The 25,929-nt window shown below is 41.1% G+C and overlaps 1 protein-coding gene and 1 pseudogene across 2 annotated transcripts in view; one reads left to right on the top strand and one right to left on the bottom strand.

Moving 5' to 3' along the window:
• MCPH1 (microcephalin 1) overlaps window positions 1-25,929 on the top strand; it is a 240,709-nt gene that overhangs the window by 49,227 nt on the left and 165,553 nt on the right. For both annotated transcript variants that reach the window (XM_010381383.2, XM_030937575.1), the window contains exons 9-11: window positions 335-444; window positions 22,284-22,321; window positions 25,349-25,511. In XM_010381383.2, the coding sequence (XP_010379685.2) occupies window positions 335-444; window positions 22,284-22,321; window positions 25,349-25,511 (311 nt within the window). The remainder of the gene's footprint in view (window positions 1-334; window positions 445-22,283; window positions 22,322-25,348; window positions 25,512-25,929) is intronic.
• Window positions 18,541-19,046, bottom strand: LOC104676538 (annotated as a pseudogene).

Genomic DNA, 25,929 nt, shown 5'->3' with positions numbered 1-25,929 from the left:
TTCTTTGTCATTATTTTAAAATCTAAGAATTGAAGTTTGAAGAGTATGTAAGGTATGGGTATACATTTTCTTGCATTATCGAATGGACAGAGTTGATGCTGTAGAACATTGTAACCTGATTGTTACTGACCATTGAGTTAAGTGAATTGCTTAGGATACTGGAATGTAATAAACTGAAAGTTCTAGATAGATCTCAAAAAGAAGATATATACAATTTATTTAAAAGGCCTATAACTTCCTGTTTCCATTATGCATAAATGTGATTTTTGTTTTGCTTAACTAGTATTTAGTCCATGTAAAGTTCTAACTAATCTTTAATCCACTTGGGTTTTAGGTGTTAAAAATAGACCAACAAGGCATGATGTTTTAGATGGCTCATGTGACAGCTTTAAGGACCTCATCAAACCTCATGAGGAATTGAAGAAAAGTGGGAAAGGCAAAAAGGTCAGTGTGTAAAAATATTATTTTAAACTTTCAAATGCTGATACATCATAATGTTCTTCTCTGGGTCAATGAAACATAAACTAGTCTATCCGACTTGTCTTTTATTTTAAAAAATTGATTATGGGTAAATGCTGGAAAACTCAGAATATGAAACTGAAAGTGTTGGTTGCATTCCGGACAAAGAGTTATTATGGATAGACCAAGCTTTCTCATATCTCTTTGCTAATGCATTTCTTGTAAAAATGCCTGTAGCTTTTCTTAAGCAGAGAATGTTGGTTGTGCTAGTGTTTCTTGCCATTTTATAATCGGAATAAATATTTACTAGGTAGGAGGTGAAGAATGCAAACATTCATTCACTTTTGAACTAACCAAGGTTTGACCTCAAGCCATCAGAGTGAAAGGTTTATGTACTAACACTCAGGTACACCCTTTCCTTTGTGGTTTTGGCTTGAAAACCTTGCTCATCCTCTAAAAAACTCCCCTTATTCTCCTACATGAGTAATATAATGAGGATTTTGAAGTTTTTGATCATTCAATATCCACTTGCATTGCTTAAATTTAAAATTAGCCATTCTATATTATACCTTGTGCCTCATTTTTATGAGGCCAAGGAAGTATAATGTAGTGAAACCTGAATTCAAAATGGTAGGGAAAACCATACCGATTGAAAAGCAACAGGTGAAAAGAATGACAGAGTAGGCGGGTCTACATAGGGCTTCCAGGTCCTGATACTCAGGCTTGAACAGATGGGCGGCTGCATTTGACCTGCGGAAGAGAAACCTGACTCCTTTGCTTCTTATCTTGGCAGTGGTTAAAAGACATTTAAAATTACACAGATTTCATGAAAGGTGGCAGTAACTTATAGAAACTTAGATTTCTTTACTTGTGCTTTCTGGTTTGTCTCAGAAAAAAAGTGGAGCAAAAAAATTGAAAGGAATCCTATTTCAGGTAAAGCAACAAATGTGTAGAGAGAGAGAGAGACTGTTGGGGTCCTGTAACATATTTGTGGCGTGGCAACACCGAGGCACCTGCCCTACCATGGCGTTGCGCACTCTGACTCCACTGCAGCCTGCGGGACCTGCTCAGCATGCTGCCTCCCAGGGGTGGGGCCCTTCCTAGAATGCTGGTGACACCGTGGCTGAGTTTGTGTTTTGCATCCCTGTTTCTCAGTCTTCTTCCTACTGCTGCATAGCCACTTGACCTAGTTCCTTTGGAAAGAAATAAAGAATCAATTTCCTCTGCATCTACTACCATTCCCATGCCTCTCCTGCCGATGTGTCCCATGGCAGCTGGTCCACAGCTCTGCTTTGTGCCCTTTACCCTCTGCCAGTGTCTGCCCAGGGAAGCGGTGGTACCTCTCCTCTCTATTGGTACTCTACGTTGTACCATGTCTGGCATTTTTTTTTAAGTGCTCAGTAAATATTGAGTGTTGAGTTACTTGTTACTCACCATAAAAATACTCCGTCCTGTTTGATCAAAAGGCATGAGGTTTGACTTTCTCATTTGCCCACAATGGAAGTTACTATTTCAGACGAGTGGTATTGCCACCTTGTGCCTAGGATAACCCTGGACCTGATGGGCTTGGTCTGTGGAAGCACTGGGTTAGGGACAGGCATCCTGGGCGGGAGTGTGGCCCCTTCTTCCTTATGAGGCATCTCACTGTAAATGGCATATGATTGGGAGATGGGTACCCGTTTGACCTTCTGGCATTCTTCTGTAGATCAAATAGTAATTGCTCCATGAATATAAGGTGGTATTATTGTCTTGAGTAATGATAAAAGAATGAGTGCTCAGAGAGGGAGGCAAAATACAAAATTACAAATACACACCTCCATATCTGCCTTCAACTGCTGTGCTCAGGAACTAAAATATTTTCGTAGATTGAACTGCCTAACTTGCTCAAATTTAAGTCTTCTTTTAAAAATATTTTAAGCATATTAGTAAACTTTGCCCTCATAATTTAGAATGTCATTTCTGAAAGGGATCCACCACTTCTGGTTCTGTGTGAAGAATCACTCAAAGCAGGTTTTAAATGCAGATTTTCTGGGCCGGGCATGGTGGCTCATGCCTGTAATCTCAGCACTCTGGGGCGGGCGGATCACTTGAGGTCAGGAATTCGAGACCAGCCTAGCCAACATGGCAAAATCCCATCTCTACAAAAAACACAAAAATTGGCCAGGCCTGGTGGTGGGCACCTGTAATTCCAGCTGCTCAGGAGGCTGAGGTGGGAGAATCACCTGAACCCAGGAAGGGGAGGTTGCAATGAGTTGAGATCATCCCACTGCACTCCAGCCTGAGCGAACAGAGTGAGACTCTGTCTCAAAAATAAATAAATGCAGATTCTCTGGCCCCACTTGAGACCCTCCTGGCCAGCAGCTCCCCAGCCCAGTGCAGCACCCTGTCCTTCACACGGAGGAGATGAACACCTAGTGAGAGCGAATAATCCACCTTCTGTATTGCGTCTCGCCAATAGCAGAAGGAACAAGACCTAGGTTTCCCCTCTTTCACAGGAGTTTCTTCCTAATCCATTCCTTAATACAGTTCACCACACAGCCTTTGCTTGAATGAATCAAAAACTCCTAATGCCCTAGGGTAGTGCTTCCTGACTGGGCTGCGCATTGGACTCAGCTGGGGATCTGTAAGGTACATGGCCGCCTGGCCCCAATCCCAGACATGCTGGTGTCATTAATACGGGGTGTACCCTGGCCACTAGGATTTTTTTAAACTCCTGAGGTGATTCTAATGCAAAGCAAAGTTTGGAAACTACTGCCTTGGGACTTTAGTAGAATTTAAACAAGTGATTTATCCTCGAAGAAGTTTCATTTGTTTCTAAACACCTCTCATGTAAACCTGTTTCATTTTTAGACTCTAAAATTAAAGACAAAGGCTTAAAGTCCTGATTTGTGGGCTGGGTATGGTGGCTCACACCTGTAATCCCAGCACTTTGGGAGGCCGAGGCAGGTGGATCACGAGGTCAGGAGATCAAGACCATCCTGGTTAACAGGGTGAAACTCCATCTCTACTAAAAATACAAAAAATTAGCCAGGCGTGGTGGCAGGTGCCTGTAGTCCCAGCTACTTGGGATGCTGAGGCAGGAGAATGCTGTGAACCCGGGAGGCGGAGCTTACAGTGAGCTGAGATCATGCCACTGCACTCCAGCCTGGGCAACAGAGCGAGACTCCATCTCAAAAAAAAAAAAAAGTCCTGATTTGTTTGCTTAAAGGTTGAGTGAGTTTTTTAGGGGGCACAAATTTAGATAGCAATATAGATGAAGGACCTGTCGTTTATTATTTCACAGGTTACAAGGGAGAACAATATAAATTTTTAAAAGGTAACACTAAATTTATTTTATTTTATTTTATTTTGAGACATAGTATCACTCTGTCGCCCAGGCTGGAGTGTACTGGCGTGATCTCGGCTCACTGCAACCTCTACCTCCCGAATTTAAGCGATTCTCCTGCCCCAGCCTCCTGAGTAGCTGGGACAACAGGCACCCACCAACACGCCTGGCTAATTTTTTAAGTTTTTTGTAGAGATGGGGTTTCACCATGTTGACCAGGCTGGTCTCGAACTCCTGACCTCAAGTGATCTGCCCTCCTTGGCCCTCCCAAAGTGCTGGAATTACAGGTTTGAGCCACAGTGCCCAGCCAGCAACATTAAATTTTAAATATACAACTTCCCAGTAGTTTGAGATCTTTTGATATGAGCATGGGGAGAGAAGTTTATGTTGATATGCTGTAATGAGTCAACAGAAACACTAAAATTTAGTTTCCTGGTTTTAAAAGTATACAATGGAATTGTGAAAGGATTGAATTGGTGAATTAAAATTAGAAACTTCTGACTTGCAGCTTATAAATATAATGTTAGTATCTCAATCATTCTTTTTTTTCCCATTAAATAGGTCTTATCTTCTTATTTTGTTCCTTGTTAGATTTCAAGATAATCTGTGTTAAACTGAAATTTGGAACTCAACATGGGGTTTTTTTTTTTTTTTTTTTTTGAGATGGAGTCTCGCTCTGTCACGCAGGCTCGAGTGCAATGGCACAATCTTGGCTCACTGCACCTCTGCCTCCCAGGTTCAAGCAATTCTCCTGCCTCAGCCTCCTGAGTAGCTGGGACTACAGGCACATGCCACATATTTTTATGTATAAGGATATATTAAAGTATTACATTCTATTAAGCACAAAATTGTTTCTATTTCCTAAAGAAAAAAAATCTTGTAATTGAATATTAATGTTGAAAAAAGGAAAGTTTACAGGAAATATCTTTCACCAGCTAATGACTGAAGCAATGCCTCTACTGGAATGGAGAATGGTAAGGTCTGGGCCTGACATTTTTATGTTTTCACGTGAGCCAGGCTACATGCTATTTCCGTAGTGAGGAAAATTATTTGAAACTGAGGTATGTCTCGTGGCCCTAATGACTTAATTTTTTTTTTTTTAGTTTTAAATTTGAAGTAGCACTTGCAGGTAATATACTATCTGGGCAGCCCTGCAGACAGGACTGTCAGTTGATGAGCGCTGTCAGTCGTGAGTTCTGAGTATTGCGAAGATGCAGGGTAGAAGGTACAAAGGTGAGAAAGGTGGGAAAGCCTGGAGCCTGTGTGAAGAGCAGCATGGCCTTGGTGTGGCCCGGAGATGGATGCGGAACCGCGAGAAGAGAGATGCTGACGTCGGCTGCGGCCACGGCCTCTGGGGTTAGGCTGTTCTCATCTTTGGTTTTCTGTAGGTTCACTGTGATTGGTGTACCAGAGTATTGTTTTTGTTGTTTGCTTACTTGAGAGTCACAGGCCTTCCTGTCTAATCTGTTCTGGAAACTTCTCTGCTATGATTTCTTCTGCCTGTTTCCTCACACCTCCATTGCTGGGAACGCAATCCCGTGTGTTATCCTTTGCTTCTATAGCCCACGTCTCATGATTTTCCTCTATTTCTTTCCTCTTGTATCTCCTTACTTCCTTTTGGGTGTCTTCTGTTGATTTATTTTCCATTTCACCTTTGACTCTCTGTAAGTCTATTCTGATGCTAAATCCACATATTGAGTTTTAACGTGTATTTTTTTTCAGTCCTTGTTATTCCATTTTATTTTTTTAAATTATTTTTTGTAGAGATGGGGTCTCCCCACGTTGACCAGGCTATTCTCAAATCCCTGGTCTCCAACAATCCTCCTACCTCGGCCTTCCAGAGTACTGGGATTACAGGCGGGAGTGTGTTCATGCCCTCTGCTTGATTTTTAAAAACCATTTCCAGTTCTCTGCCAAAATTATTAATCCTGTCTTTTATTTATTTGAACATATTATGCATATTTCTTTTGAAATAACTGTCTTTTCTGGCTCCCCTTAATTTCTGTTTTTCTTATCTGTTGTTTTCAATCGTATGTTCCGTATCTAATATGCCTGGTTAGTTTATCTTTATCTTCCTAGCAGGGACTGAGATGATGTGGAGCTGGGGTTCTGTCTCTGCAAGGCTGGCTGTCCCCAGGGAGTGTGGGCTTCTGACTCTGGTTCACCTCTTCTTCCACGGGTTTCTTCTTCCATGACTCACTGACGTAGTAGCTGGGCAACGTCTGCAAATCGCTGGGGCTTGTTTGTTTGTTTGCATCTTGTCCAGCTTTTCTGAGGGCTCACAGTGAGGAGGCTATTTCAAATTACTTAGTCTACCATTCCTGGAGAGGATGGGTGAATTTTAGTGGCCACTTAAGAAAACTTCTCCAAATACAGTTTATCCTTCTCTGAGAAGAGAACAGTAAGAGGCCAAGTCAAGAGAAATGATTTTTGAGATGAACACATAGGTCACTGTTTGCAAAAGACACACTAAACACCTGTAATGACATTATTTCAGTTTCTCTTAAAGAGTAAAAAAAAATATGATTCCATGAAGACTTATAGAATCTCAGAGCTATAACTTCCATTAGATTTTTTTTTTTGGTTTAATATCCATTTTTAATGGCAAAAATCACTCTATAAATCAGTCAGAAAAAGAGTCTGGATTTTTTTAGACTTTTTTTAAATATACTTGTTTCAAATTTGTTGATACTTTTTTTTTTTTTTTGAGATGGAGTCTCGCTTTGTTGTCCAGGCTGGAGTACAGTGGCCCAATCTTGGCTCACTGCAACCTCCACCCCGCCAGGTTCAAGTGATTCTCGTGTCTCAGCCTCCCGAGTAGCTGAGATTATAGGTACTTGCCACCATGTCTGGCTACTTTTTATTTATTTATTCATTCATTCATTCATTCATTTTTAGTAGAGACAGAGTTTTGCCATGTTGTCTACGCTGGTTTTGAACTTCTGACCTCAAGTGATCTGCCTGCCTCAGCCTCCCACAGTGCTGGGATTACAGGTGTGAGCCACCGTGCCTGGCCTGTTGAGACTTTATTTTGAGGATCCAGTTAAGCAATTTTATTACCTCTGTAATCTTAGCTTGTAGCATGTAGGTCATTGACATTGATAGTTACACATCTTTTCAGAGGGAGAAATACAAAATATTATGACGAATTTTGACCTGTTTTCTTTGTTACTTGTTGAATATCATCAGACACAGAACCCAAAGAAGCTATGTATAGATACCAGCGCTCTGATAGAAGTACATGAATATAATTTTTTTTATCCAAGTATTTGGTATATTCTACTCCTTCTGGATTTTGTTGTTCAAAATATTGATTATTATCCTCAGCAACATTTTCCATGTGAGTTATCAACAGGATAGCTTTTTATGAGTGGCTAAGTTTTAGAATCTCGTTTTGGAGCTTTCTCTGCCAATCCAGCTTGTTGCATGTGAAGGCAAGCTGTGGGTCAGAGCACAGAAATGTTTACAGAGGCTTTCCTAAGCCTAGAGGCCTGGAGAGATATGAAGGAACAAATAGAGCATACTTATTTTGATAGTGGTTTAAGAAAAAATTAAAGAATTACACACCAGATAGAATGCTTAAATTCCTAAAAGTTTCTCAAATAGGGTGCAAAACAAGTAATAGCTTGCATATGCTCAGATAGTTGCTTGTTCTTACATCTTTGCTAGAATATGAGCCCATAAGGACATAGTCTATATCCTGTTCATCTCTTAATACTCAGCAGGATATGGCATCACAAAGTAAGTGTTCAGTAAATATTTTCTGAGTAAATAAGAGATGCATGAATTTCCCTTTTACTTTTTGAGTGAACATGTTTAAAACATTTCTGGTGCTCTTAACCATCACTCAGTAATCATGGAATCATCATCATGTACTTCACTTATTTTTGAATATTCTTCCTAAACCTGAGAGACGGTCTTCTTTCAGTAAAGGATGGATTCTCTTCTCCAAGACTGTGCATTACAATGCAGTGTTGCTAAAGCGTTGCCCCAGAGCCAGATCCCTGGGTTCAATCCCAGCTCTGCTACTCACCTGCTCTGTGAGTTCCATGGTGTTGAACAAATTACTTAATATCTGTGCCTCTACTTCTTTGTGTATAAAACAGGGATAATATTAATAATAGTAGCAGTCTCCTCAAAGGGTTTGTGCTAATTGAGTTGAAACATGCAAAGAGTTTAAGACAGCACCTGATATATAGAAGTGCTCAAAAAATGTTAGCTATTTTCTTCTGCACAAACTTGGGTGAGAGTCATGTCTGCATATTGACTGTCCTTTGTTTTGCAGCTATAACTTGGAGTAGAGTAGGTCTCTCTCACCTGCCTCCTCTTTTCCCACTCCCAGAGACCACCATGTGTCTTTAATGAAAATGACCCTCAAAATTCCGGGACAGTCCACACAGTGTCTCTTGTTGGACTTACCACAGGCATGCCAGGGCCAAAATAGAGTCTCTGGGCATGGGGTGAGGATAGCAGTATAGCCTTTCCTAAAAGCTCCTCCAGTGATTCTGAGCTGATGGTCATCCTCCCATTGAGAATCTTTGTTTTGGGGGTGAGATGTAGGCCATTAGCATGAAATTGTGCTCTGTCATCTCACCCAGGAGGCAGAAGACTGAGTTCTGCGGTCAGAAATGCCTGCTTGGGGGATCTGCTTCCTCAGTTTTCAAGAGATGCTTTCCTCATCTCCAATATCCTGAAAGAACTGAGATCTGTCAGTAGACCTGTGTGAGTTGTGATAGGGTACTTACAGCTGTCATTTATTGAGCATTGTGACCTCTTTTTAGATTGAGTTTTCTATTTCTCAGTCATATGGAGACGCTGAAAAGAAAGTATATTTCCGAGAGCTCCAATCATGTCTTTATTGCGGAGGCAGTAGATTGGGAATTACAGCTCATTTGGGTCTGGCTTCCCCAGAGAAGGAGGCTTGCAGTGGAAAGAAGATAAAAGGGTCCCAGTGGTGGGAATAAAAAGAGTGCTAGATGCCCAGACGGTGGGAAAGGCCTAGCCCAGATGCAGTGTGGCAGGCCAGCTGGAGGCAGGAGGAAAGAGAGCTGCAGGGACACAGATGCCTTCCTGAGCAGGGAAAATAGAATACTTGAGCCACTTTTCATGTAAAATGGATGATTTTCCTGCCGTTTCCTGTCCTTCAAGTAAAGGGTCCTGGAATGAGCACTTCACTGCTGTGATGGAGACGCTAGTATTTTATGAATGCACTTTTACAGTTTGCAGTAATGCCAGGCCTTTGGCTGTTTTCCATTAGATGGTGCACTTGGCTGGAAGCATACACGCTTGTAGCTTTGATTTTAAATTTAACTTTCAAGTTGAAAGAGCAGTGACTCATCCAAAGAACAGGTGATATTTATTTATTTTTTTTCTTGAAAATTCAGCACGGGTATGTTGTTATCACACATTTAGGGGAATTGCCACACTTCCTCGAGCATGACACCCTCTGTAAATATCCATGTAAATCATTTCCATTGTTCAGACCCGCTGTACGCAGAAAGATAGGGCCTTTAGTGCCGACCACCCGGCCGGTGAGGTCTGTAAGATCGAAGGTGCCCTTGGTTTCCAACACAGCTGTTTCAGTGATCTGTATTTGCTTTGATAAATCACTTTTGGCAGACCATACCCAGAGCTGGCAGTGGCGGGGATGTGCTGGTTGTAACAGGTGTGGGGTCCATCAGCAGATGTTGCTTGATGAAGCCATTTAAAAAACAGCTGCCTCTTGATAGCCTAACAGTTGCCGTCAGCCCCCATTAGCATGTTTTTTTCTTGCTACGTATGAGATAAAATATTTCTACAGAAAACATTAAATAGGATCTTCAAAGAACTCCATCTTTTTAAAAATGTGTTTTCTTTGTTCAATAACTGATTTTGCATGCCTTGTAAATATGTGGTTCAGAAATTGTCAAATGTGTTTTGGACTGGACGTGGTAGAAATGAGGACCAACCAGGGTGGATCTCCTGTGCCTCAGTGGTCGTCTTAGGCCATGTAAAGGTAGAGGCCACGGACGGACGACATTTCCCACTGGGAGACCCACAGGCACTGAGAGAGGAGCTAGCCAAAGAAATCTATTTAAGATCTGCTGCTTTGGCCAGGCATGGTGGCTCACGCCTATAATCCCAGCACTTTGGAAGACCAAGGTGGGTGGATCACCTGAGGTCAGGAGTTGGAGATCAGCCTGGCCAACAGGCAAAGCCCTGTCTTTACTAAAAGTACAAAACATTAGCTGGTTGTGGCGGTGCAAACCTGTAGTCCCAGCTACTCGGGAGGCTGAGGCAGGAGAATCACTTGAACCCAGGAGGTGGAGGTTACAGTGAGCCGAGATCCTGCCACTGCACTTTAGCCTGGGCAACAGAGCGAGATTCCACCTCAGAAAAAAGAAAAAAAAGAAAAAGAAAGAAAAGTTCTGCTGGTAGGCATTCTATGCACTGACCAAAGGAGAGATGTGCAGGCCCAATTTAAATAGTTACAGCTGCTAGCTCCTAAGGTCTAGCTTACTACATGCACCATCTGGGGGGAGTGAGCTTAATGATAGTAAACTGTGCTAAATTGGTCCAGAAATCTCAATCTGTTTGAGATATGCAGAAACTCAAACAAAATAATAGCTTGCTGAAGTAGCAAACTTGAATCCTTATTTTTATTTTAAAAGGGAGTAAAGGGCCTGGAGATAAAAGGTGCTCTGCACTGCGCCTCCCTGGTATGAGTCCTTCTCCTTTAGGCAGCGGCCACTTCCCGCGGAGCTGTTCACGCCAAGTGACCCTCCCACCGCGCTGCTCCCACCACCCCGTGTCCGCCCCGTCCTCGAACGCCGTCTCAGCACATCACCGGCATTCTCTTCCTCTTACCACTCATTAGTTTGAGACTGTGACTCACTTCTGTCCAACAAGATGTGAAGGGAAGTTCTTCCTGGGAGGTTTCTGGAAAGTGTGCTCTCCCTTGTGATAGCCCTGGGAAGAAATGCTCCCCGGGTCCTCAGAGCTTTGTTGTGGCTGGACGCATCTCCTGGAACTGCCACAGCAGAGGAGGAAGCCAAGAGAGTGAACCAAAGAAAAGAAGGGCGGAGGGCGGGGGAGGCCTGCAAACCTTACGGCTTATTTCCACTGACATCACAGACTCGTGTTAATAAGGGACAAGTGGCTTCATTTGTTATGCTCCTCAGACACGGGGTAAGGTAGACACACAGAAATGTAGAGCTGTACGCATTTGTCCTAAAGGCTAGAATTTACTTTAAATGTGAGTGGTTTTCCCAGGAAAGTTGTATGTCTGTTCTCTTGAGGAACAATTATTTCCTCCCAAATTCTCTCTCTCTCTCCTCTCTCCTCTCCTCTCCTCTCTCCTCTCCCCTCTCCCCTCTCCCCTCTCCCCTCTCCCCTCTCCCCTCTCCCCTCTCCCCTCTCCCCTCTCCCCTCTCCCCTCTCCCCTCTCTCCCCTCTCCCCTCTCTCCCCTCTCCCCTCTCCCCTCTCCCCTCTCTCTCCCCTTCCTCCTGAACTCCTGATCCACCCACCTCGGTCTCCCAAAGTGCTGAGATTACAGGCGTGAGCCACTGTGCCCGGGCCTTTTTTTGTATTTTAGTAGAGACAAGCTTTCACCATGTTGGCCAGGATGGTCTGATCCCCTGACCTGGTGATTCACTCACCTCAGCCTCTCAAAGTGTTGGGATTATAGGCGTGAGCCACCACGCCAGGCCTAATTTTTGTACTTAGTACAGATGGGGTTTCACCATGTTGGCCAGGTTGGTCTCAAACTCCTGACCTCAAGTGATCCACCCGCCTTGGCCTCCCAAAATGCTGGGATTACAGGCTTGAGCCACCGTGCCTGACCCTCAATTATATTTATTTCTTTGCCTTTCCTTATGTCTTTAACACTTTACACTTTTAAAAAAGTTATTGCCTTCCAAATAATATTTAGGAATATAAATTATTTGATATTAATCCAGGGTAATTTTGATTTGTTTTTTAAAAACGGGAATAAAAACATGATTATTCAGAAGGGGTTAAATAGAACGACAAAAACTGCAATTCAAAATTAATGAGGCATTATAGCAGGGTTTGTTAAAAAAATTATGACGCATTTAAAATAGATTTTTGGCATATCCTTTTATGACTTTTGGATATGACTTTAGACTTAGTTCATATATCAATAGTGAGTCTCTATAGGAAAAGAATATAATAGTCAGTGACTGTCAAACCGGAGCAGCTCGGTATGAAGCACTTCTTCTGGTCTCCCTTATCAGTGATTTCCAATTTTGAAAACTTTTTTTTTGAAGTTGTGTTGTTTTATTTTTCTGCAGAAATATCTTCTGCTTTTCATTTTAAAGTATATTTGCTATTTATTTGCAATCTAGTTCTCATCATTAAAAGCAGTACTAAAATATTATCCCAGAATTTATAGGTTGTGTCTTTTGTCCTTTTTTTGTTTTTGGTATTTTTCTGTCACTTTACTTCCTCAGGTGAAGTTTTAACAAAAATGAGGGACCATGGATAGGAAAGTAGGAACCAAACAGTTTACAGGGTTGAAATTGTGTTATAATTCTTCTTTTGTTTTGTTTTGTTTAAAGACAGGGTCTTGCTCTGTTGCCCAGGCTGGAGTGCCATGGCGAGATCATAGCTCACTGCAGCCTTGATCTCCTGGGCTCAAGTGATCCCTCCAGCCTTGGCCTCATGAGTAGCTGAGACTCCAGGCAGGTGCCACCACACTCAGTTAATTTTTTTTGTTTGTTTTAGAGATGGGATTTGACTGTGTTGCCCAGGCTGGTCTTGAACTCTTGGCCTCAAACCATCCACTTACCTGGATCTCGCAAAGTGCTGGGATTACAGGCATGAACCACCATGCCTGGCCCATGGAGTAATCCTTGTGGAGTTGGAAGGTAGAGGTGTGTATGTGTCTGTTTCTCAAAATGGTAGCATTAGCCAGGAAATCCATGAATTTGCATATTTTTCCCCAAGATCAGCCCATTTGCTTTGGTGAGTTTGGAGTTATACTTAGAGTGGGTAGTATAAGGAGTTTCTGCCCTACACCTTAGCTTAATCAATTTGAGCACATTGTTTTTTGAGTTCACCACCAAAGATCCAGCGCTCAGCGGCGGTCTTTCCTCTGCAGATGAGAGTGCACCCTCCCTGTACCTCACGGTCTTGGGCTCTGTGGCTTCTTTCCTCCTGCCACTGCCCCTTATTCTGGGTGGGCTGGAATTCCCTACGGCCCTTTGTCTGGGGAAGGGGGATGTTTGGATGTTCCTGGGTGTCACCGTGGCGAGATCCCCTATGCTGTCCCCTATGCTGTCCTCCCACCTGCCCTGTCTTGCAAGCATGGCCTGCACCCTTCTCCCACACACCTGGACCCCAGGCTTATTCTTACTCTACCTGCCCAGCCCCTCTTCCTGGAGAGGAGAAAGGATGATGTGAAAATAAGATCTGACGTTGGGGATCCCCAGTGACTTCCACAAGGAGCAAGGAGCTGGGTGCATGTGTAGACCCCAGGGGAGCTTTAGTGTTAGATACCGAGTTTGCTAGATGAAACATCTTTTTAATTGAGGTGGTGCAGATGTATTGTTTGAACACTTTAGACACTAATGATGAACTACTTGGAGGTACATTTTTTTTTTTTGCTATGAAAATTAGAAAAAATATTTAAGATAGTTAAGTATTGAAAACTGATACTGATGCTGTATGGATCACTATTATTGTATTATTTGAGACTGTTCAGAAAAGGTATTATAGTTTTTAGAAAAACAAAGCAACCTGAATATTAAAAGTCTCTGAATTTGAGTAAAAAACAGTCCACATAAGGGAAAAAATATATAAGGAAAGACAATGAAATTATGAAATTGTTACTATAAGAAAGTAAAGGCTGAGCACAGTGGCTTATGCTTATAATCCCAGCAATTTGAGAGGCTGAGGCAGGAGGATCACTTGAGGTCAGGAGTTCAAGACCAGCTTGGGCAAAGAAGTGAGACCTCATCTTTACTAAAAATAAGTTTTTAAAGTATTATTTGGACATGATGGTGGCCACCTGTGGTCCCAGCTATTAGGGAGGCTTGAGCCCAGGAATTCGAGGCTGCTCTGGGCCATGATTGTACTACTGCACTCCAGCCTGGGCAAGAGTGAGACCCTTTCTCAAAAATAAGCACACAAAAAAGAAAGTTAAAGATTTTAGTCTCAATTTTTTACATTGAACCCATCTTTAGATCACAGAATGTATAAAATTAAAAATGGGGGATATCAACATTATTATATTTAATGTTATAGCTTATTATTATATTTAATAAGCTACTCATTTAAAGATCTGAAGTCTCTTGAGTCCACAGACTGAGTCTTTCTGAAGGTGCTTTACATGATGTAGCTGCCAGGGATCTAGGTCATATAATATCCTCAGGTGGGATTTGAAGACATTTTTCCAGAATTTATCTTTTTTCATATTGGATTTTATTTTTTAAAATTTCCTCTATAGTCAAAATTTATGTAAATGTATGATTCTGATAGTACCATATATATTTAGATGGGCTTATACTGGTCATGAACAAGGTTAATAATCTTCGCGAATATGTGGATTATCTCCTTATTTTACTTATTCTTAAGGAAAATTAATTTCACTGTTTACCAAAGAGCTGATACCTAAACCCAAAAGATTTCAAAGAATGTTTTATTTTTAAAATGTTTCTATTTATCACTAATAAAATGAGTATATCTGTTTAACTTGACCTACCTCTGGTCTTACTAAAACAAAATCAGCTCGACTATTTCCCAAATAATCACCCATTCAATACTTTTTCTCTCTCTCTCGCTGCTCTCTCATCTCTATTCCTTTAGAACTTTCAGAAAATTCTTTTGTGTAGTTAGTGTTTCATGTTGGTTATTGTTTCTTACTGGTCAGTGGATTATTTCATGTGACTACCTTTTTCACGTTTGCTCTGATTGCCTTTGGATGCGCCTGTGTGCTTTTCCTATTAAGGAAAAGAATCCCGCATGCTTTTTTGTCATTGAGTAACAATGTTAAAAACAGAAAAGCGTTGTTTTTCTTCTTTGTAGTAGGCATTCTGTAGTAGATACCTTGACATACTTAAATTTGTGAGATGTGTCCAGAAGAATGGAAGAGTAATATCTCATATTAACATATTGCTAATAATAAGATAAAGGTTTCAGCTTCCTGGAGCTGTCCATATAATAGAATTTTGTACTTGTTTTTCCATTTCTGAGATCCTCATACTTTGGGTTTTTTATTATTTTTTTTGTGAGACAAAGTCTCGCTCTGTTGCCCAGGCTGGAGTGCAGTAGGTCGATCTCCGCTCACTGCAACTTCCGCCTCCCGGGTTCAAGCGATTCTCCTACCTCAGCCTCCCAAGTAGCTGGGTTTACAGGTGCCTGCCACCACACCCCGCTAATTTTTGTGTTTTTAGTAGAGACGGGGTTTCACCACGTTGGCCAGGCTGGTCTCGAACTCCTGACCTCAAGTGATTCGCCTGCCTTGGCCTCCCAAAGTTCTGGGATTACAGATGTGAGCCACCATGCCCGACTCTGAGATCCTCATTCTTTTAACTAAAATGCTAAGATATATGCTTTATGCTTTTGCTGCCTCTCGTGTTTCATGAATGCAAGTAAACCCGTGAGTAACTCATGAATATGCATAAACTTGTGGGCCTCCAAACCATGCCCTGCCAGTGGCCATGCCACAAGAATCAGAGGCAGTACCTTCACTTTGTGGTTGCTATATTATTCCACCATTATAAGCTTTAGTAGAAAATGTAGAGACGGTTGTTAAACTGAAGGAGTGTTGTCTCAAACTGAAGGAGAAAAGTAGTGTTGCTGCTATAAGATGAATATAAACCAAGTGGTGTCTTTTCTTCCATCCAAATAGCAATTAGGAAAGTCCTTCTTTGCTCATACCATTCCAAAGGGAATCGTCTTATTCTTTCTCTAAATCTCCTTACAATGGAGGCTGCTACAGTTTAAGTATCGCAGGTCTTTTTTGTTCAGATTTCACTTGCAGTGCCTATAAATTTGGGGGAATGCCTTTTTTGTTTTGGGGTGCCCAACATACTCAGTGGATCTTGGGCCTACCATAAACTGACCTTCCTTACTCACCTGTAAGGCTGAGAACACCATAAGAAAGGTACCAGGCTTGTTTCCCCAAGAGGGCTTTGTAAGGGTTGGTGCCATAAAATCAACCTGAGGACTTAGGTGACTGGTTATTTCTGAGTAAGTGAATATCACTCTTAAATATGACATTCCAGCAAAGGCCGTGGTTGCATAGCCACTGTTTTCAGTTATGTCCTGGTAACTAGGAAGATGGATTGTTTTTAATCTATGCAAATAATTATATTGCCCTGAAAAGAAGGATACTCAATCACAGTTTCACAATTCTGGAGGGATCAGGCAGGGATACTAAGATACCATTTCCAAATGTTTCCTTTCTGTTTATAAAAGCACAGTCGACTGAATTGTTATAAGATACAGACAGAGGGAGAAGAGAAAGGGTCCCTTATGTATCCAGAATATAGAGCATTAAAATAGCAACAATACTGCAAACAAAAGCCACAGTCCTCCTTCAGTAGTTCATCTGGGCCTAGTCATTCATTTTCGTTCCACTTGATCTTGGGTTAGTCTCGTGAATCCCTCTGCTTCTCAATGAGAGTTATAGAAATCCTCTTCCCCTGGTGGGGTCTCAGCATTATTTAGACAATGCCATAAGAAGCCTGTACCCAAAAGTACCCAGCATGGTTCTTCTCCACGGGGCTCTAAAACAGCCCCCTCTTGGTCGAAGGTAAGTCACTCTGGCCTATAGCTGATTGCAGATGCTGATCAGGGAAGTGTCAGAGAAAAATAGAAATCTGTAGGTGACAAAAGAAATGGCTGTGGTTATCATATTACTAATAATTTTCAAGACTAAATTTATCGAGAGTTCATTACAAGAGTATTGGCAACTGATAAGTAAAGTTAGTTATGGTATGCAGAATGGAGTCAACCCAAAAAAGTTCTAGATACAGCATCTGGAAACACCATAATTGACCTTATTTTAAAAGAACAGTGGGCCAGGCGCGGTGGCTCAAGCCTGTAATCCCAGCACTTTGGGAGGCCGAGATGGGCGGATCACGAGGTCAGGAGATCGAGACCATCCTGGCTAACACGGTGAAACCCCATCTCTACTAACAAAAATACAAAAAACTAGCTGGGTGAGGTGGCGGGCGCCTGTAGTCCCAGCTACTCAGGAGGCTGAGGCAGGAGAATGGCGTGAACCCGGGAGGCGGAGCTTGCAGTGAGCTGAGATCTGGCCACTGCACTCCAGCCTGGGCAACAGAGCAAGACTCCGTCTCAAAAAAAAAAAAAAAAAAAAAAGAACAGTGGATGTTACATCTAATTTATAAAAATGGAAGAATATAATCTTTACAGAAAAAATCTTCAGATATAACAAAATAGTCCCAAGACATAACATACAGTGAATATGCCAAGCATATAATTAGAATAAACCAAGAATGTCACATAAAGAGGGTTAGTTTGGAGGGGACATAAACACCTATATGTTAATAACATATATTTAACCTAGGGCTGGCTAAGTATCTTTTTTGATTTGACAACTTGTCCCCATATAACTTATCAATAGTAACAGATCAAATGGATCTCTTAATTATTTTGCGCATCTGTCTTTTATTAAAGTAAAAGCACAAATACTTGTTATTTTCCAGGTATGTCTGGAGAATCTCAGATAGTTTTTTGTTTTGTTTTGTGTTTTTGAGATGGAGTCTCGCTCTGTCACCCAGGCTGGAGTGCAGTGGCCCGATCTCAGCTCACTGCAACCTCTGCCTCCTGGGTTTCAAGCCGTTCTCCTGCTCCAGCCTCCCAAGCAGCTGGGATTACAGGTGCCTGCCACCACGCCCGGCTAATTTTTGTATTTTTAGTAGAGACGGGGTTTTGCCATGTTGGCCAGGCTGGTCTCAAACTCCTGACCTCAGGTGATCCGCCCACCTTGGCCTCCCACAGTGCTGGAATTACAGGGATAAGCCACCATGCCCGGCCTCAGACAGTTTGAAGTACAAAATATATCATTTAGGATTTGATTTCGGGAAGGCAAAATATCAAAAATTATCAAGAAATTTTGAATACCTGATTCCAATAGGCTCATGTAACTTAGAAACAATATTTGACTACTTATTTCATCAAAGTGACTGTAAAAGATTTTAAAAGTAAACACAGAGGTAACATGGTTGTAAAGAACCTTAGCTCTTTCCTAAGAGACAAGAGTTCTTGAATACTCAAGGGCATAATAAAGTCAATATAAACCAAAGAAGATTATTCTCATAAAACACAGAATCTTTGGATTCTAAGCCAGTTGTACAGAAAAAAGAATAAGCCCTTTTTTTTTAGGTGAATGTGGTAAACAGTAAATCAAAGAAACGGGCTCATCAATATTGAGCAAACTTTTCTCTTTTTAAAAAATCTTTAGTCTTTATTTTAAGAGATCATCTGTATTTTTTCTGTAATAAACTTAAAAGATATCCACCTGTTTCTTCAGATTTATTTATTCTTGAGCAATTTAAGCATTGAAATGGCAGTTTTGTCTCAATCCTTAATAATGCTATATTTTTTGTATTTCAAATGTTTAGCTTTCACATGGAGAAAAAGAAACACAGGCATAAACCTTTATACTATCCACCTGCTAGTCCTGCAACACGATTTTAATGTAGTGTTCCTGATACTTTAACAATTTCTATGATGTCAGCAGAGATATATCAGCAAGTGATTGTAAAGTAGCTAGTCTTATAAGTCAAGAATTATGATCTTTGATCTGCTGCTCAATCCATTTTCAGATCTGATCTACATTATTTTCTAGCTCTTCTGGTTTATTGCTGGGCAGCTGATGCACGACTTCTTCCTTGTAGGATGCCGTGGCTTCTTCATAAAGAACTTGGAAAATCTCACACTGAATATTGTCTTTTAGTTTCTTCTCATTATAACCCTTTGTTTCAAGTCTTTCGTACAGTACGTTGGCATCTGTTCTCAGCACAAAAACTGTATGAAACCAGCATTCAGGGAAGATGTCACAACCGTGGTAATCAATGATAACTCCACATTCTCTCATTTGGTTATCTCACTTATCAGCTACTCTGTCTTCATCTAAAACGGGACAATCATACTCTTCATCATAGCCATCGTACAATTCCTCTTCTCGAGCTAAATCATCCACATTAATGTATTTCAATCCTGATTCTGATTTTGATATGTGGTTTTACCAACCCCTGGTGTACCTGGATTTCTATGACACGTTTCCATCACAAAGTTGGAGCAAACTGAGACTTTAGGATTGAACTCAGGGAGTCTGTGGGGTCAAAACTAATTTCATAGTATTACTAAGATTTTAATATGCAATGGGTTCACCTTGCTATCTCTGGAAAAAAAAAATGCACCACTGCACTCCCCCGAGGGCGACAGAGCAAGACCCTGTCTCTCAAAAGTAAATAAATAAATAATTTTTAAAATTATTGTTGAAAAAGGTTTGTGAAATTAATGATTCAATTTGGTTAAGCACAAATTTAAATTTTTTTCATAGTCTTAAACCTTAAGTAGGAGTAACGTTCACTTATTTGATCAGTAAATCTGTATAGCTTTTGTAAGAACATGCACAAGTAGAGTAACAATGTGTAATCTGGCTGGGCACAGTGGCTCATGCCTATAACCCTAGCACTTTGGGAGATGGGAGGACTGCTGAGGCCAGGAATTTCAGACCAGCCGGGGCAACATAGGGAGAGACCCCATCTTAAAAAATAATAATAATAATACTTAATGCTGACAACTCATAGAAGACATGACTATTTTTATTAAACCCCAAATATTCACCTAGTCTCATTTGCCAGAGATTTACCTAAATATGTGAACTTGAATTGTTAAAACATTTACGTTTCTATAGAAATACTTTTTTTAGTTTGTTGAAAGTATTATTGGAAGTTCAATTTCCTTAATTTATGGGAATTTTAGAAATATTCAATTTATAGGTGCCTCTTTATTTCTAAGCCAGTCAGAACAGAACATCCTTAAGAGCGATCATATTCTCATTTGGTGAGACCATCTCGTGATGGTTATCCCAGGATGGGAGACAATAGCTGCTTTGAAAGCTCCCCTGCCACACTGGGCTTCCAGTACCAGAGCAGCTAATGACCCTGCCCTAACAGAAAATGCTGGGGAGCAGGGCACAAGTGTTTACTTGGGTGCCCTTCACGGGCACTCCTTTTACCTGGTGGACAGCCTGATGCCTTGCTGTCTGTCCCGGTATCAGGCATTCCTCGCATGGGAAATGTGCTTATCCTGGCAGACGCCCTTGTGGCTCTTTTCTGACCCCTCTTCAGTTTATGACTGCCTGACTATCGCTCTGGTGCTCAGAGCCTGCCCTTGTGTTCTTCCCCAGCATCCCGGGGAAAACCCAGGCAGCCTGGGAGAGCCCCTGGTTCTTCAGATGGAATGTGCAAATTCAACACACCACCAAGATAGGAAATAAGTTCCAAGATTTATTACTTCCAGATCCTAGAGAGGGAGGGCGCCATGAGTTGGGAAGGCAGTGTTCTATCCCCAGGTCACAAGAAGAAAGAATGAAGTGTCAGGCATAGAGCAAGAGAGAGTGGGACCCATGGGCCAACACCTTTACTGGGGGCCAGGGCATTGTCCAAGCAGGTTTCCTGCAGGGAGTTTTAGTTGGTGAGTTTAAAACAGGCAGTCATGAGTTTCAGGATCACACAGCAACTGAGAGGTGGTCACTGTGGCATACTCCACAGTCCATGTAGGGGTGTGGGGTCGGCAGGGCCAGCCAGGTAGACTGTCTCTTAGAGAGGTCATCACCAGAAAGAGGAGGTGTATAAGGCAGATCCTGGATCAACCACATTGAGGACTGGGGGTGGCAGGTGGAAGCTGTCGAGGGAAACTAAGCCCTGTTTCTGGTATGAGAAAGTTAAACTTATGTTCAAAATAGATGCCAAGGTATATAAAATTGTAGGTATTCACTACAGTGGCATTTCTGCAATACAAAACAGACATACAAACAGACACCGATAATTTATAAGCCTCAATTCTGAAATTTCAGGCCAGGCACGGTGGCTCACGCCTGTAATCCCAGCACTTTGGGAGGCCAAGGTGGGTGGATCACCTGAGGTCAGGAGTTCGACACCAGCCTGGCCAACATGGTGGAACCCTGTCTCTACTAACAAAAATTAGCTGAGTGTGGTAGTGGGTGCCTGTGATCCCAGCTACTTGGGAGACCGAGGCAGGAGAATTGCTTGAACCTGGGAGATGGAGGTTGCAGTGAGCCGAGACTGCACCATTGCACTCCAGCCTGAGCAATAAGAGCAAAATTCCATCTCAAAAAAAAAAAAGGAAAGAAAAAGAAAAAAAATTCAGTCATGGGCCAAACATCAAAGCAGAAATATAAAATTTTATTCAGATGTCTACTTCCTGATAGCATGAAATTCTTAATTGTTTTGAAACCAAAGTAGAAAAGTAGACAAACAAAAAATACTAGCAAATCAGATTCTGTTATCTTTCACCCAACAGAGACAAGATCTGTATAAACCAGCAGTCCTTCCCCAAATATGTAATATACAAACCCCTTCATATCTGTCATTTTCGTCAACCCTGGGGTCCTTCAGATGCCTTTTGTTCCTTCTCATTTACTTCACATTGACTTTTCAAGACAATTGGTTATACTACACAGTTAGTTACATTTGAAGTATTTCATGTGAATTACAAACGTATGTGAATAATGTTAATTCATTTTTGTTTATATATGTATATGCATGCATATACATATACACACACTTCTATAGAGTGAACATTTGGCTGAATGTACTACCAAATTGTTAAACAATAGTCATTTCTAGCTGGTGGAATTACAGGAAATTTGTATTTCTGATTATATATTTCTATAGCATTTACATTTTATGCAATTCAGTGTGCATTTCTTAGATAAGCAAAAAAAATTAAACATTTTATTTAAATTTTTTTTTCAATTCCAGTTAATAGCAGATGTCAACACAAGAAATAAGTTCCATTATCCATGCTTCTGTGTGTGGGGGATTTGCTTGACAGGTGCAACAGAAGCACAAGCATTACTGTGCACAGGTGTCTGAAATGAGAATGAGGTTGCCTAGAAGTCTTGAGAAAAATGGCTGATGAGTCTACAAAAATGCCCTTCTTGCCCTTTCTCACTTTGAAGTGTGTAAAAACGTTGACACACTTGGAGGTCTGCTGACTAACTGGTGGAACAGATTACTGGGGGAAATATTTTTTTTTGCTCTTGTACCTCGTGCCTGAATTATTTTGGATTGCTTTTGGGATAGTATCTGAGTTTCTATCAGTTGGGCTGTTTTTTCCAGGAATATAAAGTTTTTTTTCTTTGATATATGCTTAAATATTTATTTTTAAGTGATGTAACTTTTCAAAAAACTTATTAAAGTTTATTTCTGTGGGAAAAATATTTTTTATGTTTTTGACTGTTTTTTGTTCCTTCTTGTTTGAAATCTCTAGCCAACAAGAACATTAGTCATGACAAGCATGCCATCTGAGTAAGTACTTGTTTTGATTTCTGTTCAATGTAAAATGTTAACCTTTTCTCTCATATACTGTAATTCTGGGTGCCTTTAGGCAATTTATCAATCTGTTCCTGTATCACTTTTACTTTATAAAAGTAATATCTGAGTCAGAAGGTCACTGAAAATTAAACATGTACCAAATGTGAGCGATTTAGCCTTGAAAACTCTGAGGTTGTTTAGGCAGCATTAAGAGGTGTGTGCTCATTTTGATGTTCTTTTGCTTGCTTGATACCAAATAGCTTCATGAATGTTCAAGAAGTGGAACATCAGTTGACCAAAACATTTCCCTTAAAGGTCTTAAAGCAATACTGCAGCAGAAAGCTTTCCACAGCAGTATGAAAGTTGCTATTTGTGCATTTTGTGGAAGGGTTAATAGCTTGTTGGCATGCTCTTATCGTCTCCCTTAAACATTTAACACAACAAAGAACATCCAACAAAAATACAGTACTATATTCTTTGCAACAGATTTTTGAATTCCTGTTTAAAGGGGAAAACCATGTTTTTGATATCAATCATAGATTTTAAGGTTTTAAGACATCCATCAAAGCATTGGAACATTTCAGTGAAAAATATGCTGCAGAGAGGGGCACGTTTAGAACATTTTCAGTAGTGGGATCCTTTTCCTGCCTGTGGCTTAAAAATAAAAGGATTGATCATCAAATACCATACATTACATAGTGAAAAAGGGGGTCACTCAAAATTTTTGTAAATATATTATGAAATATATTGAACATTCTAAATAGTCTAATACAGAAGTGAATATTGAATATATGTGTAATATTTTTAAAGTCTTTGTATTTTTCCAAAATAAAAAAAAAATACTAGTTAACTAGTTCTTTTCTCATTCAAGATTTAAAAATAAAACTTTTCATTTAGACCATTTTCATGTCTTACTCTTTTTTTCTCCACATAGACTTCTTGTGATAGTTAAGAACAAGACCTGGACATTCTGATTTTATGTGGATTAGCTGTGCCTTGCAGAGACACTCGTTACTTATTGGCACATCCAGCAAGTAGCTGCCAGCCTCAGGATGGAGTTCTAGGGAGTGTCTGGTTTAGAGGATTTTTTTGTTTTTGTTTTCTTTTATCAGTTTTGTGTTTATTTTTTTCCAAATTTAATTATTTTTCTTGACTCAAGCACAGATTCTTGGGTTGAAGTGGTGATGAGGCCCAGATCTTGACTCACACATCTTTTCTACCCTAAGGATCTCTAAGAATTGAAAAGCATTATATAATTCAGCCCTTTCATTTTACAGATAAAGAAACAGGTCTTGAGATGGACATACCTAAGATCACTAGAGATAAAACTAAGAAGGCTGGGTGCATTGGTTTATGCCTATAATCCCAGGGGCATGATTTGAGGGGCCCAGGTGGGCATATTGCTTGAGACTAGGTGTTCAAGACCAGCCTGGGTAACAGCAAAACCTTGTGTCTACAAAAAAATGCAGAAGTTAGCCAGACTTGGTGGTGAGTTGCCTATAGTCCCAACTACTTGGGAGGATAAGGCAGGAGGATCACTGGAACCCAGGAGATCAACAGTGCAGTGAGCCATGATTGTGGCACTGCACTCCAGCCTGGGCAACAGAGCAAGACCCTGTCTCAAATCAGTAAAATAAAACTAAGGAACACCATCATTTGGAAGGAAGAGTGTTAGTCTGTATAAGCATAGACAATAACGTCTTCCTCTTTGTAATATAATATTTGGAGAGGAGAGATGTTTATTATTATTATTTTTTTTTTTTTTGAGACGGAGTCTCGCTCTGTCGCCCAGGCTGGAGTGCAGTGGTGCAATCTCGGCTCACTGCAAGCTCTGCTTCCCGGGTTCCCGCCATTCTCCTGCCTCAGCCTCCTGAGTAGCTGGAACTACATGTGCCCACCACCACGCCTGGCTAATTTTTTTGTATTTTTAGTAGAGACGGAGTTTCACCGTGTTATTGTGTGTATCACAGTGTGGTTTAGAAAGCCCTTCATTGGAGATTTTTTAAATTTTCTGGGAGAGAGAGAAAACCAATGTCAGAACTAAAGACATAGAAAGGTTATTATAAAAAGGAGGAAAGAACTGAGGGTTGTTTGGTAAGGAAGTTGGATGGAAAGAATATATTTTTTTAAAGGATATTTTAAGTATTAAGGGAATGATAGAGCAGGAGAGAAGCGGTAATGGTCATGAGCTTTGTGACAAATAGGTCCCAGATTTAATCTGATGATTTAATAAAAAGGGTCATTTTTCCCCTTTTAGTAGAAAAACTGTGTGTTGATACTCAATAAATGTTACGTTTTCAAAATAAAATAAGTGAGGATCTTGGTTCTGCGCATGCACAGACAGATTCAAATTGGCCTGAAAAACAAATTGTTGCCCTGGTGAGAAGAGTGTTGGTCTGATGTCAGAGGCCTGGTTTCCTTTTTTTTTTTTTTTTTTTTTTTTTTGAGGCGGAGTCTCGCCCTGTCACCCATGCTGGAGTGCAGTGACGTGATTACGGCTCACTGCAACCTCCACCTCCCAGGTTCAAGTGATTCTTCTGCCTCAGCCTCCTGAGTAGTTAGAACCACAGGTGTGTGCCACCATGCCTGGTTAATTTTTGTAGCTTTTAGTAGAGACAGGGTTTCACCATGTTGGCTAGGCTGATCTTGAACTCCTGACCTCATGGTCCACCCATCATGGCCTCCCAAAGTGCCAGGATTATAGACGAGAGCCACTGCGCCCGGCCAGGGGCCTGGTTTCTGATGCTGGCTGTGTCCCTACCCAGCCCAGCCACTGTGGGAAGCCATTGACAACTTGTGGACTTGTCTTCTCAGCCATTAAAGTAGAACTGAGATCTGAAGTTTATTTCCCCAGGTTCCAAACCATTGATTGTAAGTCAGTTAAGACATAAGCACCATAACCAAAATCCATTTAAAATGTTGGCTTTCTAGTTTTATTATTACTAATATTGAGTGTAACTGCCTTGATGTCCATGTGCAACAAACTCATTCATTTTGTTCATTTTCCCCCCGATTTGACAGAAAGCAGAATGTCATCATCCAGGTTGTGGATAAATTGAAAGGCTTTTCAATTGCACCAGACGTCTGTGAGACCACAACTCACGTGCTTTCCGGGAAGCCACTTCGCACCCTGAATGTGCTGCTGGGAATCGCGCGTGGCTGCTGGGTTCTCTCTTATGATTGGGTAAGCCCTGTGTGTGAACTGCATATTTTAAAACAAGGCATTTTGATAGAGTGGGTCACCCTGAGGTGCTGATATCAGCACTCAGGCCGGCGTGCACCCTTGTGGATCTGCACACTTTACTGTGAGCTGGGAACCCGTCTTTCCTCCTGTTGGTCTCCTTTGGGCTGCTGCCCTTCAACCAGTGCCAAGTCCTGGGGCAGCAGGAGGACGGGGAGGGTAGAGAGCAGGAAGTGAGTAGCCTCTAAGATAAATCAGAAGCAAGATTAGAAAGACGCTGAAAGAAACGCAGAATGCACTTTCTCACAGTCAAAGTGCTTTCCTCTATGTGTGACCAAGAAATACTCCGACCTGTGGTGGTGGTGGTTTGCAGAGCCAAAATAGTTCAGCGATTGTTTGTACAGATGGATTTACTTAGGAT

The sequence above is a fragment of the Rhinopithecus roxellana genome, chromosome 9 (genome assembly GCF_007565055.1).
Source record: "Rhinopithecus roxellana isolate Shanxi Qingling chromosome 9, ASM756505v1, whole genome shotgun sequence".
Classification (NCBI taxonomy): domain Eukaryota; kingdom Metazoa; phylum Chordata; class Mammalia; order Primates; family Cercopithecidae; genus Rhinopithecus; species Rhinopithecus roxellana.
Note: the sequence above shows the minus strand (reverse complement) of the source record. Positions and strands in the feature narration are given on the sequence as shown.